The sequence below is a fragment of the Pteronotus mesoamericanus genome, unplaced genomic scaffold (genome assembly GCF_021234165.1).
Source record: "Pteronotus mesoamericanus isolate MK-2021 breed Mesoamerican mustached bat unplaced genomic scaffold, CSHL_Meso_final contig_2, whole genome shotgun sequence".
Lineage (NCBI taxonomy): Eukaryota > Metazoa > Chordata > Mammalia > Chiroptera > Mormoopidae > Pteronotus > Pteronotus mesoamericanus.
This window is the reverse complement of record NW_026555084.1, coordinates 32,600,341-32,616,128: the sequence shown is the minus strand read 5'-3', so window position 1 is coordinate 32,616,128 and position 15,788 is coordinate 32,600,341. Positions and strand designations below refer to the sequence as shown.

Below are 15,788 nucleotides of genomic sequence, written 5' to 3'. Positions count from 1 at the left end.
GCCTCGCCGTCTGTGTAGGGGGAGCTCGCCCTCTGGGGGTGGGAGAGGGACCCACATATTAGTGACTGAGGGCGGTCAGGGCTGGGGGTCACCCTGCGGGAGGCCTTGCAGGAGGGCTCCAAGGAGGCACCTAGCACCGGCCCACCGAGGCTGGATGGGTGGGTTTCGGGGCTGGAAGGGGGCAGGCTCTCAGAGGGAGTGACCGGTAGTCAGCCCACTCCCACAGGCCCAGGAGACTGAGGAGTAGATGCGGCCACTGCAGTCGGAGACAGGTTACAGACACAAATTCTAGGAGGACGGTGATGTGGAGGGAGAAGAGAAATTCTAGGAGGACAGTGCCCAGGGCAGGCAACCCTCCTCCTCCCGCCTATGGGGGCCTCTGTACTGCGGAATCGTCATAACTTTTTTGTCAATCTAAATCTGTTCTAAAATTAGAAGTTTATTTAGTAGCCTTGACCGGGTGGCTCAGTTGCTTAGAGCGTTGTCCCGGTACACCAAATTGGTGGGTTCAATCCCTGGTCAGGGCACATACAAGCGGCAAGCAACGAATGCATCAATAAGTGGAACAACAAATGGATCTTTCTTTCTCTCTCTGGAGTCCACTAACAAATAAAATTAGGAGTTTATTTGACAACAGATGACAGAGATGGAAGTGGGTGTGGCTGGTGGGCATTTGTAGGGGGTTGGGACCAGGCAGGAATTTGAGGAAGGGAAAGCACCATGCATGACTTCTGCTTTGTGGACGTGAAACTGAGTGAGCAGGAGGCTGGGAAGGGAGCCAGGGAGGGGGAGGTGGATGGAATTCTGGGCTGGGACAAGTCAAAGGAAGCAGGACCAGGACCGGAGGCCCAAGGTCCCTCGACCCAATTGTCCCAGGCCCCTTTAGCCCTGCTGTGCTGTACCCTCTCTCCCCCAAATCCTTCTGACCCTGGCCGGACCATGTTCCAAGTGGGGGCTGTGGAGAAACTTCCAGGGCCGGGGTCCCATGGGCACAGTGGGTACCAGGCTCCCCAGGCAGGCGTCTGCGAAATGTCTTGAGTTTTAAGAGGGTCATCCTACCCAAAGCGCTGGACCACTGCTGGAGATCAGCACACATGCTATTCTCTTTCTCCTCTGGGCTAGCTCAGAAGTCAGAGGCCCGGCTGAACCACCTCCTCCAGCTCCCAGACGGGACCAGGTCCTTTGCTCAGGCTCCATCTCTTCCCCTCAGGCTCCATAGTGGGGGGAAGATGGGGCAGGGAGCTTCGTACTGGGTGGGAGAGGTGTCTGAGAACTGGGGAGGGTCCCAGGGTCCCACTTCCGCAAGAAGTCTGGATGCTTCAGGAGGTGCTGAGGGTGGTGCCTACTTCCTTGCAGGAGACTCCGCTAGGGCCCCAGTGCTCTCCGGGCTCAGAACTTGGGGAAATAAAGGTGCCAGGAGGCTGGTCCTAGAGTGTCCCTGGAGTAGTCCTGCCCTGGGAATGAGGTGAGGTGTTGCAACTGGAAGGATGTCTGCATGGGATCCTCAGGAGGCCTGAGGACCTGGAGACAAGGGCAGAGGGCTCCCTAGGCTGGTCGTATCTGACAGGGCCCAGGAGGCAGCTGGTAAGGGAGGGGGCGCTCAGCCTGGAGGCGGGCGCAGCGGCGGAGGAGGCTGGGGCACTGATCTGGGTTGGGGCTGGGAATGGTCAAGGAGGCGGGGAGGGGAGAGGTGTGTTTGGGAACTGGGATCAGAACGGGAACAGGACAGGCTAAACTGAGGAGGGTGCAGCTAGGGATGGGGAGCTGGGAACGGGGCTGGAGCTGGGATGGGGAAGAAGTGGGGCTGGGTGTGGGGTTGGGACGCAGATGGCGACGGACAGTGCCGGGGATGGGCTAGGAATGGGCTTCTTTTCAGAGGTGGGATGGGCGGCAGATGTGCCACGAGGTTGAGGAGGGGGCTGATTTGTGAATTGGATTGGGGCTGGGGGTTGGGATGGACCAGGGATGGGGGGAGGACGCGGGGCAGGGCTAGAGATAAATTAAACAGGGATTGGGACTGGGAGCTGATAAGAATGAAGCTGCACCTAGAGAGGGTCGGTGAGGTTGGGGATGGGGCTGGGTTTGGGGCTGAGGGTGAGGGCGAGCATCTAGGCTGGGGCCACGGTAGGTGAAGTTTGGGGACGCGGGTGGGACCCGCCGCGGGAGGCGGGGCGGATCCGCGCGGGCCCGGGGGCGATGGGTGAGGGGCGCGGGGGCGCCCGGGGCAGGCCGGGAAGGGGGGGCGGACCTCCCCCTGGGCCGGGCCGGGGCGGCGCTAGGACCGAGCGCGGAGGGACGAGCCGGGCGGAGCCAGCGCCCCCCGCCCCCCGCCGGCCGGCTCCCCTCCCCCGGCCGCTGGCTCGCTCTGCTCGCTTCGCCGCAGAGGCTCCGAGGCAGCGGTGGCGGTGACTCCCTCCTTCCATCCCTCCTCCTCTGTCCGTCCGTGCGTCTGTCCGTTCGGCTTCGGTCCGGCCCGCAGCATGGCCGGCGTCAGCTTCAGCGGCCACCGCCTGGAGCTGCTGGCGGCGTACGAGGAGGTGATCCGGGAGGAGAGCGCGGCCGACTGGTGAGCCCCCGCCCCCGCCCCTCGGCCCCTTTGTCCCCGCGCCGCCGCCGCCGCCGCCGCGCCTTTGTTTCCACCCGGCCCGCCACCCGGCTGCCGGGAAGGGAGGGGGCGACCCCGAAATGGTGCAGCGGCCGGGGAGGGCCGGGAGGGGCTGCCTTTGTGCGCGCCGGGGGAGGGGCCGGGCGGGGCGCTGCCGGCCCCGAGCGCCCCGAGGCCGCCCCAGGCGCGCTGTGGGAACGGTGGCCCGGCACGGGCCGGAGGGACGCGGGGTCCGGACGTGTGGCCCGGGGCCGCATGGCCCTGCAGGAGCCCATCCCCCGCCCCGGCCCCGGGGGACAGGTGTGCACGGGGCGGCCAAGGGCACCTTCGCTACCTTCGAGCGGGCGCGGACCGGGCGGGGACGGGGCGGGGACCCAGCTAGCGGAGCCAGCTCAGCGTGCCTGGCCCAGCCTGGACAACCGGCCACAGCACAAAGGAACGCTAGGGCGGGGGAGGAGCGGAGAGGGCTGGGGGCCCGGGCGCCCCGCCCACCGGGGGGCCTCTCGGAGTTGGGGTGTGATGCAAAGATGTTCACTGCCACATGGCTGCCGCCCAGGGACTCCTGTTCCCCTCGGGGCCGCGGAGGAGGCAGGGATCAAGGGGGTTTCAGAGACTGGGCAGCTGGGCTGGGAGGTACCAAGGGGGCCGAACTGCCTGCCTAGAGGGCCAGCTGGGGACCCTGGGAGGAAGTCCGCGGGGAGCTCCCAGGGAGGGTGAGGACCTGAGTAGATCTTCCGCGCCCTAGGCCCCATGGCCCCGTGCGAGCGGCTCTCAGCCCCCTGGCTGGGCAGGAGCTGGGCTGCCCTCATCTGCTTCCCCAGCTGTTGTCCCCCCCTGAGCTCTGGGAGGGGTGGGCCACCTGCTCTGGGGCTGGAATTCCCAGGGTGGTAGGAAAGCTAAGGGTTCCACACTGCCCCATTCAGGAACCGTTTCCCCCGAACACTTCTCGGGGAGCAGGCGCCCAGTCCACTCCCAGACCTCTGATTTCCGGGCAGGCGGGACACTGAGGCACAGAGCAAGGGCCCTCCTCTGGGCGGCCTTACGCAAGTAAGGGAGGGCGTCGTGGTAGGGACGCTGACCTGGGGGCTGGAGGAGGGGACAAGTGCCCGCTTCCATGCCACGGTACTGCAGCACTGGCGGGCGGCCAGGCCTGCCTGGAGGGACGGACGCGGGGACCGGCTCCCAGGTTCTGCAGGTCGGTCACAGGAGAGGCTGGTGCGGCTGCGTGGCCGGCAGCCCGCCCGTCGTCCCGGCCCTGCCCCTGGGGGCTGAGGTCATGGGAAGAGCTCAGGGCAGGTGGCCAGCTCGGCCTGGCGGAGGGGCTGGCCTTGGGATATGCAGGCGCCTGCCTGGAGAGGAGCACCGCCCACCCCAGGACGCCCCCCTCGCCCTCACCCAGGGGGTGCTGCCTACCCCACAGCGTTGCCCCGACCTCCCAAAAGCAGAGCTCGGGGACCAGTGTGAGGCCGCACAGCCACGGCTGGGCCCCGTCCTGCTCAGCAGAGGCCTGGGCTCCCGTCACCGAGCAGTGCCCATGTGGCCCAAGCCAGTTATTCATCGCTGGCGTGCGTCACCCCCATCTGGGTTTTGTGTGGGACACGCACACACAGATGCACATGTAGCCTCGCACACGCACACATTTGTTTTCGCTCCCAAGGGCCCAAATAGCATTTTGTAAAAAGGGTGTGAAAATCACGTCCTGCAGTGGGGACGTGAGTGCCCCAGCCACCAGCTCGAGCTAGGGGGGCGGCGGGGTCTCCAGGCCCAGGAGCAGGGCGTCCGGGGTAGAGTTGCTGCCTGGGCAGAGGGGCTTGGCATTGCCGCCTCTGAGTGGCAATGGCGCGGGGAGCTCGCTTGGTGGCGGGGCCTCGGAAGCTGACCACTGCCCGGTCCCTGGGAACTGGTGACCCAGGACATCAGTGTCGTGGGAACCTGGATGTGACATGAATCACTGTGTGACCGCACAAGAACCTGTTCCTCTCTGTTCCTCTTCAAAAGAAAAAGAGGCGATTGGGCTCAGCCCTATCAGGGACACACGGGGCTCCTCCAGCGGCAGCTCCCTGAGACTGGGACTGCGGAGGGGCCCACCCGCCCCCCGCCTCTCACCGGAGCCAACCCCGGCGTCTCCCTGGGCTGCTGGATTCCGGCTGCCACCTCACTCCGGTCCAGTTTCTCTGGCCTAGATGGCTTCTCAGAGTTGGTGTCAGTGTCACAAATACCTACAGCTGCCACCCTGTGAGAGACCCTGAGCCCAGACTGTGAAGTGTGTCTGTGGACTGAGTCAGACGTCTTGCCTTCCTAAAGCTCAGGCCCGGGGCGGTCCCTGTCTCCAGGGCTCGGAGCCGGTGAGGTACTCAGATTCCTGCCCCCCTTCCCGACTTCTGGTGCCGCCCTGCCCAGGCCGCCTCTGACGTCGCTGGGAAGCACTGGTTCAGTGAGATCTGGGGCGGGCTTGGAGGCCTCTGCCCCCGTCCCTGCTGGGGCGTGGTGAGCGGCCTGGGGAGATGCAGCCCAGGGTACGTGTCCCGGAGAGCTGGCACGGGGCCCGGACGGGTTCTGCCAGGGGTGGGCGTGGGGCAGAGGGGCAGGTCTGGCCTTCCTGTGAAGGGAACCATGTACCTAACGCCTCAAGGGTTGCAAGGGTCAGAACTGTGTTCGGGGCAGGGAGCCGTCCGGTGTGGCCCAGGTGTGTGGTGTGGACACAGAGGTCTAGCCAGAAGGGCAAGCGTAGAGCTCAGAGTTGAAGGCCTGCTGAAGGCTTTGAACTTGGGTGTGGTTTCTGCCAGCTCAGGGCTGAGGTGGGGGGTCAGGGCTGAGGGTGGCAGGGCAGGGCAGGTGTTCCTGGGAGCAGCCAGGGCCCACAGAGCCTTTTGACAGGCTGGCATTCGTGCCTGGGACGCGCGCTGTCTAAGGCGGCGTCTGGGACCGAGGGCTTGGAGTTCTGCCTCAGTTTCTCATCTGTGGATTTGCAGGGACACGCCCCGCTTCTCTGAGGGCCCTTTGTTCCCAGTGGTGGTTGAGGGCAGCTGGACAGGTGCTGGGGCAGCTGTTCTGGGAAGCAGCTGCCAGCACTGGGGACCGGGCAACAGTTGGACCAAGAACTCCCTGCCTCGCGGCCCACCTGTGTCCCTTTCAGGCGGGAGGGATTCTGGGAATCGGGGGTGTGTGTGTGTGTGTGTGTCCCTAGCACTGGCTCAGGCTGACCTCCTGGGTCTGGGCCAGGCCCTCTCTCCTTCCCTCCTTCCCACTTCCTTCCTTTTCTCTCCCCTTCCTCTCTTCCTCCTTCATTTCCTCTTTTCCTTCATTTCCCTCCTTTCTCTTGTCTTCCTCCTCTCCCCGTTTCTTGCACTAAGTCCCTCCCTTTCTCTTCTCCGCTGCTCCTCCTGGCCCCCAGCCCCTTGCCTTGGCAACAGGGACAGGGGACAGGCCCTGCCTCCTGGCTCCAGGCCTGTCCTCCCAAGGGGGGGGTCCTCCGGAGTGGACACCTCTGCTTTCCCTTCCGCCTTCCCTTCCGTGAAATGGATGCGGTGCCGCTGCAGCCTGGGGGGGAAGCTAGGAAGGAGGGAGGCTGCCAGGTCAGCTTTCTGGTGAAGCTAAGGCTGAGGGAACGGCTGACAGTCCCGGGAGGCCAGGGCCTCAGCTGGAGCAGAGGTGGCCTGGGGGCTGGAAGGCCAGGAGAGTGAAATCACCCGTGGGCCACAGTCTGGGCGAGAGTGGCCTTGGTGACCTCACCCACATTTCAGAGAGGCTGAGATGAAGGCCGAGGGCGTGTCCCTGGGGTCCTTTGTGTTCCGAACACTGCAGTTGGGGTGGGCCAGTCATGTGCTCGGTGCCGGGTTGCCATGGTTACCAGGGGATGCCCTGATCAGAGTGAGCACCAGGTTCTCGCTCTCTCCTTCCCCTGCGGCGAGGGGAGGGGCGATGGGTACCAAGACATGCGCCTGGCAACAGCCAATGGGGGACTAGGAGCGTGGTAGCCAGGGAACAGTAACCAAGAAACTGTCGCCTTGGAATCTCCATCTCACACCCGCGTGCTGGGCTGTAGGCTGCCAGGGCCAGGGCTCTGAGGACCCGGCACATGGGCAGCGATTTCTCCCCGACCTGACCCAGGCTCCCTTCTCCCAGTTCCCCCCAGAAACGGTGCCCAGCCCTACTGTCAGGCCGCGAGTGCTGGGCCAGAGCCCCCTTCCTGTCCCGCCCCTCTGGGTCCCCTCCTCCTCCTCCCAAGAGCTGTCCCCACCCAAAATTGGCTGTTCTGAGAGCCACCCCTCCCTCTCCCCAGGGCTCTGTACACATATGAGGATGGCTCAGATGACCTCAAGCTTGCAGCGTCAGGAGGTAAGAATTCAAGCCTTTTCTTTTTTTTTTGCCTTCTCCCGCCCCCTTCTCCCGTTGTTTTCTTCCCCACCCGTCTGGCTCCAGGCTGCCTCCTGAAATGCATCCAGCCGACCCCTACTTGTCTGGCAGGTGTCCTTCCTGGTCATCCCTACGCGCTCCACGCTCCGTGCTCCGTGGTGGGGAGGGAAGGGGCCTCATTTCGTTTGATTATGAGAAGACAGCCTCAGAGAGGGAGAGTGACTTGCCCAAAGTCACACAGCGAGGAAGGAGGGGCCCCGAAGGGATGGCCCCGATCACTCCGCTTTCTCCGGAGCAAAGGCTTTTTCTGACCTCACTGGCCCTGTACCTCGTGAGACGTGAGGCTGTGTGAAGAACAAGCACTTCCTCATCCCTCCCCACATCAGCGGGGCCCTCACAGGCAGAGTCGGTGCCTGCCCGCCTCACCTCCTCACCCCAGCGCAGACCTCCGAACCTCCAGGTCCCAGGGGTGCCTGCAGAGCCGCAGGAAGAGCCTTTCCTTTGGGCTCCAGGCCTTTGCGCGGTAAGGGCTAGGAGACGGAGTCCTGACTCCCCCGATTCCCCCAGATGGGGGCTTGCAGGAGCTCTCGGGCCACTTTGAGAACCAGAAGGTGATGTACGGCTTCTGCAGCGTCAAGGACTCTCAGGCTGCTCTGCCAAAATACGTGCTCATCAACTGGGTATGCAGCCACGGGCTGGGGAGGCGAGCGGAGGCCCCAGAACACTTACCCACCACCCTGCTGCCCCTGCTGACACTGCTGGAGGGTAGTTATTCCACTGCCCCCCCGGGAGAGGGCCCGGGGCCTTGGGCTACTGCCCTGTCTTGTCCTTTCCCGACCCCCTCTGTGCTGGAAACTTTGCAGGTCGGAGAAGATGTGCCTGATGCCCGCAAATGCGCTTGTGCCAGCCATGTGGCTAAGGTGGCTGAATTCTTCCAGGTGCGAGTGGGGGCGGGGGCCAGCCACCCCGGGTCGGTTTGCTGGTAGTGGCGACAGGAGGGAGCCATGCTGCCTGAACACACCTTCTTGCTGCAGGGCGTCGACGTGATTGTGAACGCCAGCAGCGTGGAAGACATAGACGCGGGTGCTATTGGGCAGCGGCTTTCCAATGGGCTGGCGAGACTGTCCAGCCCTGTGCTGCACCGACTGCGGCTGCGCGAGGATGAGAATGCTGAGCCGGTGGTCAGTGTGTGTCGGGGCAGCTGGCCCTGCCCGGGGCTCGCCCGCTCCATTCCCCTCCGCCCTCGGCCTTCTCGGGTGGGAGCGCCCGGCCTGCCCTCCCAGCTCACACCAGGCCACTTGACTCTGCAGGGCACCACCTATCAGAAAACTGACGCAGCTGTGGAAATGAAGCGGATTAACCGCGAGCAGTTCTGGGAGCAGGCTAAGGTGCGGACCTGGCCCCGGCTCGCAGGCTGAGCTGGCCCAGCCCCATGGGGTAGCCCTGGGCTTCTCTCCCCCGGCCGCCCCATCCTCAGCGGGTCCCATCCCCTGGGCTCGCCCAGCTGAAGAGTGAGCCTTGTGCCCGAGGGCTCACTCTGTTTTCCCAGAAGCCATGCCTCCCCCAGCCCTGGGTGGGGATGGGCTGGAGGGGGAGGGGGCGCCGCACTGGCTCGGCCTACACTGCCTTGGCACGGGTGGTTGCAGAAGGAGGAAGAGCTGAGGAAGGAGGAGGAGCGGAAGAAGGCCCTGGATGAGAGACTCAGGTTTGAGCAGGAGCGGATGGAGCAGGAGCGGCAGGAGCAGGAGGAGCGCGAACGGCGCTACCGAGAGAGGGAACAGCAGATCGAGGAGCACAGGTGTGCCCCGCCTCTGCCCCGCAGCAGGGCCCCGCCCGCCAGGCCGGTCCGACGGGGCCCTCCCTAAGGGGTTTGTGCCGCTTTTGCCTGCTTATTGTTCCAGGAGGAAACAGCAGACTTTAGAAGCTGAGGAGGCTAAGAGGCGTTTGAAGGAGCAGTCAATCTTTGTAAGTTCTTAGCCGGGGCTCCCGGTGGTCAGGGACATGAGGATGGCCCCTGTGTTCCTGGGCCTCTCGGGGAGCTCAGTGGCTTGGACAGTGCTGGGCATCCTGGGTGCTGTTGCCTGGGGTGCCAGGGAGTGTCAGGCCTGCCACTTGATCACGTGGGGTCTGGTCCCCGGCCGTGTAGAGAGACTTTCTTGGAGAAGCTTGTACTTTAGACTGAAAGAGGAAAACCTCTTTTGGCCCAGGCCCTCGTTGACCAGGCTCCCCTGTCGCCTCCCGGCAAGGCCTGAGGGGCCAGGTGGCTATGCGTGCTGCTTGCACCCAGGGGCTCCAGACCTGCTCCCCACAGCACGGGTGCCGCCGAGCCGCCCCGAGGAATCCGGGCCGGCGCTCGGAGCGTCTCGCACACTGTCTCCTGGGGGCGTCTCCTTCAGACCAGCCCCTTTTTCCAGGGGTGCTGTCTGGACCTTCAAACGTTGGGGTGTCCCATAGGGTCTGTGGGTTGCCCTTTGAAAATCACAGTGGACTCAGATCCTCGTGCTTTGAATTAAGGTCGTTCGGTGGCGAGGTACAGCCCAGGACTGGAGGTGGGTGGCACTCGGCTGGGCTGGGTCGGTGATGGGCGGGTGTTGGGCCTTGGGGACTCAGAGGAGCTCCAGGGCCACAGCCACAGGGGACTGGTCAGGAGAGAGCAGGGTGCCCTGCAGGCACTGGCGTTAAGTGGCCGTCACAGACACTCCCGTCACATCGGCCCCTGGGGGCTGGAGGCGAAGGGCCGCTGGTAAGCCCCCGCCTCGGCAAAGCCTTGCTGGCACAGCTGTGTGCCAGGTGTCAGCACTGCGGCGGAGAAGACGAGCAGGATGAAATGACCTGATGAGCTTCTTTTTAATTGTGGCAAAATATACATAATATGACATGTACCATCTCAGCCAGTTTTAAACATACAGTTTAGTGGCACTAAGTACATTCCTGTTGTACAAACAACACCACTGTTTATCTCTAGAATTTTTTTCATCTTCCCGTAACTGGAACCCTGTGCACTCCCTAAACACTAACTCCCCATTCTCCCCTCCCCCAGACCCTGGCAATCTACCTTCTGACTCTGAATTTGACTTCTCTAGGTGTCTCATGGGTGGAATCATGCAGGATTTTTCCTCTGTTGATTGGCTTCTTTCACTCAGCATAACGCCTTCAAGGTTCATCCCTGTATCCGAATGTCTCCTCCCTTTTTGAGGCTGATGCTATTCCATTGTATCTCTGTACCACACGGACTCTTTCTGTTCGGAGCAAGGGCCTGGGGAGGTGGTACTGTTGCAGGCAGGGACACGGCACCCACAAAAGCTGGGGAGGTGCACGTTTACGGGAAGGCAAGGCCTGAGTGGAGCCCAGTGGGGAGAGGAGCGGGGGAATTCGGGGCGACAGGGCAAGGTCAGAGGGCATTCTGGAAGACGAGAAGTTGCGGCTGGAGTGACAACCCTGTTGAAGCGGGTGCTCTGAAGGGCCCTTCCCCCAGCGCACCCCAACAGAAGGGTGTAAGGCGTGTGCTCGGAAACAAAGGAGCCCTAGTAACCACCACCTCACCTGCAGTTTTTCCTCCCCTCCGTCCCTCTTGCCCCATGTGCCGTGGGAGCAGCAGGGGACACCTATTAAGTGAATTCAGCTGAGCAGACGTGTACCAATTCAACCTCATGTGGGCCACTCCCACACAGACCTCGTTCTCGTCCTGTGTCACTGACAAAGGGTGGGGGACACGATCCCCAAAACAGGAGGTTTCTGACAAAGTGTAATCTGTGGTGTGTGCCTAGAACAACTCATGGGGACCCAAAGAAGGAAATGACCTGAATGGGCCGGGGACCTCTTCCCCAGGAGGCAGTGCCCAAGCTGAGGCCAGAAGCAGGAGGAGTTGGAGCTGGGGTGGGGGTCAGGCGTTTGAGGCGAGTCCTCTCCCATGCCCAGTGTGAATGGCGTGCACGGTCCACGCATGGAAGCTGTGTCTTGCCGATGACTTCAGGTCTGCTTCTCAGGGCGTGTGGGCAGGGCAGGGTCCAAGGCTGGCAGGGGAGGGGCGGGCTTCCAACCCAGGCAGCAGTGAGGGGCTCGGCTGGCTGGCTGCTGGGCTAGGAGGTTCGAGGAGAGTTGGCCCCGAGGCAGGAGGAGCTGAGCTGGGGGCCCAGGTGTCTGTGCCCAGGCCGGAGACGAGGTGGCTGAGGGCCTTGCGGATGGAGAGCTGGAGCTGCGTGGCGGCGGTGAAGGGAACAGAGGTGCCATCTGCAAGCTCTTCCTGCCAGATTGTGGAGGAAATAGGGGCCTCTGAGGAAGCAAGAGCTCCGGGGCGGGGGTGGGCCCAGGACACTGTGCCTTTGGTTTCCAGGGTGACCAACAGGATGAAGAGGAAGAGACCCAGATGAAGAAGTCAGAATCAGAGGTAGAGGTGAGAGCTGGGGGCCCAGGGTGGTGCGTCCAGCAGGGGCTGACTCGGCCGGCCCTGACCCTTTCCTCGGGCCGGCAGGAGGCAGCGGCCATCATTGCCCAGCGGCCTGACAACCCACGGGAGTTCTTCAAGCAGCAGGAACGAGTCGCATCGGCCTCTGCGGGCAGCTGCGATGTGCCCTCGCCCTTCGGCCACCGACCAGGTAGTCCCAGGTCCCACCCCCACCTGACCCTCCCTCCTCAGGTTTTGGCCCCGAGCCTCTTTGGCACTGTTTTTTGGAAGGGAAGCCTTGCCTAAGGACCCCCGGAGAAGGCAAGGTTGTTCGTCAGGCGTGCCTCCCCCACTGCCTCCCAGGACTCAGAAGGCTGGAGAGGCGCTGGCCGATGTCGGGCTTTGGCTGAGCGGTGGGCGGAGCCAGAGGCCATCCGCGCAGCCCGGGCAGGGCTAAAGCGCCCCCCTGGCCGTAGGGCGCGGCCCTGCTTGGCTGACCCAGGGCCTGCCTGAGGGCTGTGGTGCATGTGAGGCGGGCTGGTGCCCTGGCCCGGAGGCTGCACCCAGGTTCCCTGTCGGGGTTCTCCTTGCAGCTTCCACCTCCCGGAAGCACCCATGTGCTCCCTGTGTGCTGGTCTGTGTTGGACCCTGCGTGTGCTTGGCCTGCGCTATGGTTGCAGGGGTGGGGCAGGCTGCTGCTGGGCGTGTGCTTCGCAGAGGCCGGCTGCGCTGGGCAGGCTCCTTGCTGTGCGTGGCTGGTGCTGGGGGGAGTCTTCCGACAGCTTGAGGCTGTAGCCCAGTGTGCCTGTGTGCGCCCCTGGCCAAAGGCAGCTTGGACATCCAGGGCCAGGTGCTGGGGGGCGGGTGAGGCCTGGGGGCGGGGGTGGGGGAGACTGACCCTCTCTTGTCCTCTGTCTCTCTCTCTCTGTCTGTCTCTCTCGGCAGGTCGTCCGTACTGCCCTTTCATAAAGGCATCGGACAGTGGGCCTTCCTCCTCCTCCTCTTCCTCCTCCTCCCCTCCACGGACTCCCTTTCCCTATATCACCTGTCACCGGACCCCAAACCTCTCTTCCTCCCTCCCATGTAGGTAGCAGCCTCGGCAGGGGGGTAAGGAGGGCCCCGCGTCCCGGCAGCTCCCCTGCCCTCACTCCCCAGCCTGACTGCCGACCTCTGGTGCTTGCCCCCAGAGCAGGTGCTGCCCGCCTCTTCTCCCCGGCCCTGAAGGGGCACTGGCCCCCAGGGGCTTGGCTTACAGGGTCTGGAGTTGTGGTCTGGCCCCTGGGGGGTCTGGGGAGCTCCCAGCCCCCACCCAGACTCCAGAGAAGAGATGCTGGCCAGGCCCCAAGGTGTACAGTCCTGGTCCCACCTGGCTCCCCGGCCCTCGCTGACCAGCGTGGGGTTTGTTCCACAGGCAGCCACCTGGACAGCCACCGGCGAATGGCGCCCACCCCCATCCCTACCCGGAGCCCGTCGGACTCCAGCACAGCCTCCACCCCCGTCTCTGAGCAGATTGAGCGGGCCCTGGATGAGGTCACGTCCTCGCAGCCTCCACCACTGCCACCCCCACCCCCACAAACCCAAGGTGAGTGAGGGGCCCCGGCCATACGGGGCTGCTCACCAGCGCCTCTGCTGGGAACCCGCTGTGGCTGTGGTAGCAACTCCTCAGGGCCCTGGGCCGCCCAGACTGCGCTGCCCCGGAGATGGCTGCGGCAGGGAGGAGCCTGGAGCGGCCGTCAGGGCTGCCCTCCGAGAGCCTCGGCGTCTCGCGGAATGGGAGTCGGGCCTTCCTCCCACGACTGCCGAGGGGCTTGCAGACACTAGGTAAAGGGGCAGCGGGGCCCCGTGGGTGCTGGAGGGCGCGCTCTGCATGGAGCTGTTAGTGGAGGCTTTCCTTCCGGGAGGTCACCGACTCTTCAGTGCACGGTCAGGGTAGGTAGGATGGCTGCCCGGGGCCTTCCCTGATGGAGCTGGTCATATCTCTCTCTTCCATTTGTGCTGTAACAGAGACCCAGGAGCCTGACCCCGGCCTGAATAGCGAAGGGACCGGCAAGGAGGCCAGAGCTGCAGCCCCTCAGGCCTGGGCTGGCCCCGTGGAGGAGCCCCCTCGGGCACCGGAGCCTCCCCAGGGGCAAGGCAGCCCCATAGAGGACTTCATGTTCATGGCCGCTCCTGAGCAGGCTATCCTGGCTGCCCCTCTGGAGCCCGCCATCGCCGACCCCACCGCAGCCGACACCCTGGCAGCTGCTGCTGTTGAAACCAACATTGCTGCTGCTGACACCGCTGTTGCCAACACCACACCCCCTGCCTCTGCTGGCCTCATTGACCTATGGCCTGGCCATGGGGGTGGAGCCTCCACACCCCAGGTGGAGCCTAGGGCCCCCACGGCACCGTCAGGCGCTGAGGTCACTCTGGCGGAAGTGCCCCTCCTGGACGAGGGGGCTCAGGAGCCAGTGCCACCAACAGGTGAAGTCTGTGCCAACCTCCTCAATTTTGATGAGCTGCCTGAGCCGCCAGCTACCTTCTGTGACCCAGAGGCAGAGGTAGAAGGGGAGCCCCTGGCTGCCCCCCAGGCCCCAACTCTGCCCTCTGCTCTGGAAGACCTGGATCAGGAGCCAGAGCTGGAGCCAGAGCCTGAGCCGCACCTGCTGACCAATGGCGAGACCACCCAGAAGGAAGGAACTCAGGTGGGTCAGGGCAGCCTGGTGGGAGGGTTGGAAGTTTCAGGCTTGCAGCAGTACCGGCCTTTCTCTGTGACCCACATTATTAGGGGGAAGCTTTATTCCATTCCCCTTCCTGGGCCAGCTCTGCTTTTGTTCCCAAGGCAGGTATCTGTTTCCTTGGCAACCACGGATGGAATCACTGGTTGCCAGGGAAACGGACTCAGACCTGGTAGGTCAGCCCTGGCCTGGTTGGGTGGGGCCACAGTGACCTGGTGCTTTCCTCCTGCAGGCCAGTGAGGGATACTTCAGCCAATCACAGGAGGAGGAGTTCGCCCAATCAGAAGATCTGTGTGCAAAGGCTCCGCCTCCTGTGTTCTACAATAAGCCTCCAGGTAGTGCGGATGCGCGTGGTGGGTCGGAATTAGAGTGCGGAGCTGGGTTCAGGTGTGGGCAGGTACCATCTCCCTACAGAGCTGGCACAGTTCTCAGGGGTTGGGGGACACAGCTTTGGATCTGCCAGCCATCTCCTTACTCCCCTCCCTTCCCAACACCGTAGAAATCGACATCACCTGCTGGGATGCAGACCCAGTCCCGGAAGAGGAGGAGGGCTTCGAGGGTGGCGATTAGCAGAGGCGCCCGCCCTCAGGCTGCCCTTGCCAAGGCCACCCACCCGCTCCGGCCGCTGGCCAGACGGCCCGCCGCGCCTGCACTCGAAGCAGCTCCGCCTGGCACCCACTCTGGATTCCGGCCCTGGCCGGGGACTTGGCCGCTTCCCCACCCACAGGGCCTGACTTTTACAGCTTTTCTTTCTTTTTTTAAAAAAAGTTGATAGGAGACTTGTACAGTTGACTGGTTTTCCTCCCGTTGGTAGTTGAGACGCTGTTGCAAATTCCACCCCCTCTCTGCCCGGTCCAGATTGTAGCGCTTAGTCCTCCCTGCTCACTCAGCTGGCCGGGGTGGAGGCCTCCCCCTGCTTGGGGCCTGGCGAGGGGGGAGCTCTGGTGGGAAAATGCCCCCCACCTCTTTTCCTAGTTTTATGTTTCTTGGAAAAATATCACTTTGTACTCTCTGTCCAGGGCTTCAGATATTTTGCACGAATTTGAAAACATGGCAATAAATGGCTCGCCGGCTCTGGCTCCCTGGGACCCCCTCCCTGCCCTTCTCTTTACCTCTGCCCACCTGGCCCAAAGAAAATAGCAGGCCCAGCTGGGGCCCCTCAGCTTCCCAGCCCTTTCCTGCCCCCTCCTGCTGGGCGGGTCCCAGGCTGGAGGCCTTAGGCGCCATTCAGGTCAGGGCTATGGGTGGGGCCCCGGGGCTTGGGTGGCCCTTCCCCAACTCCTCCCTATTTGCTTGGGTTCCTTTTTCACATTCAGTAACTGTTTTTTGGAAAGCACAAACTTCTGTAACGGGTCGTGCTCATGTCTGTTAATAAAGAAATCCAGATCCCTTTGGGCCTCCAGGGGTGGATCTGGGGCGGGCCGCTAGCCCTGACCCCCGTTCCCAACTCTTCCGACCTCCAAGGCCACAGGGGGCACCCTCACCGTGATTTCAGGGGCAGGGAAGGTGGGGACAGGTTAGAAGCAGGCTGACCTCAGGTTTAGTGCTGCATCTTTCAGCCGCTTAGCAGCTGAAAAGCGCGTTCAGGTTTTGTTCTCCGCCAAGGCCCAGGCACACCCGGTCACAGCAGTGGGTATTCCCTCCACTTGTTAACAAACCGGATCACACACCTTTATTATCCTCAAAGTGTAACAAACGGGGTAAGAAATCCCTCCCGCCACACCCC

At 63.4% G+C, this 15,788-nt stretch overlaps 1 protein-coding gene across 2 annotated transcripts; it reads left to right on the top strand.

Annotated features, from left to right (window-relative positions):
• Nucleotides 1–2,405: 2,405 nt before the first annotated feature.
• On the top strand, nt 2,406–15,427 carry DBN1 (drebrin 1). 2 transcript variants are annotated; one of them, XM_054568029.1, is made up of 15 exons: nt 2,406–2,566; nt 6,888–6,943; nt 7,529–7,641; nt 7,825–7,899; nt 7,996–8,142; nt 8,272–8,349; nt 8,608–8,759; nt 8,863–8,926; nt 11,295–11,354; nt 11,433–11,556; nt 12,291–12,428; nt 12,757–12,927; nt 13,350–14,029; nt 14,295–14,397; nt 14,562–15,427. In XM_054568029.1, the coding sequence occupies exons 1-15, from the start codon at nt 2,481–2,483 to the stop codon at nt 14,630–14,632; spliced, it is 2,118 nt and encodes a 705-aa protein (XP_054424004.1). In that variant the 5' UTR covers nt 2,406–2,480; the 3' UTR covers nt 14,633–15,427. The 2 variants fall into 2 exon arrangements, with proteins under 2 accessions (XP_054424004.1, XP_054424005.1); XM_054568030.1 differs by lacking the exon at nt 12,291–12,428.
• Nucleotides 15,428–15,788: the final 361 nt, after the last annotated feature.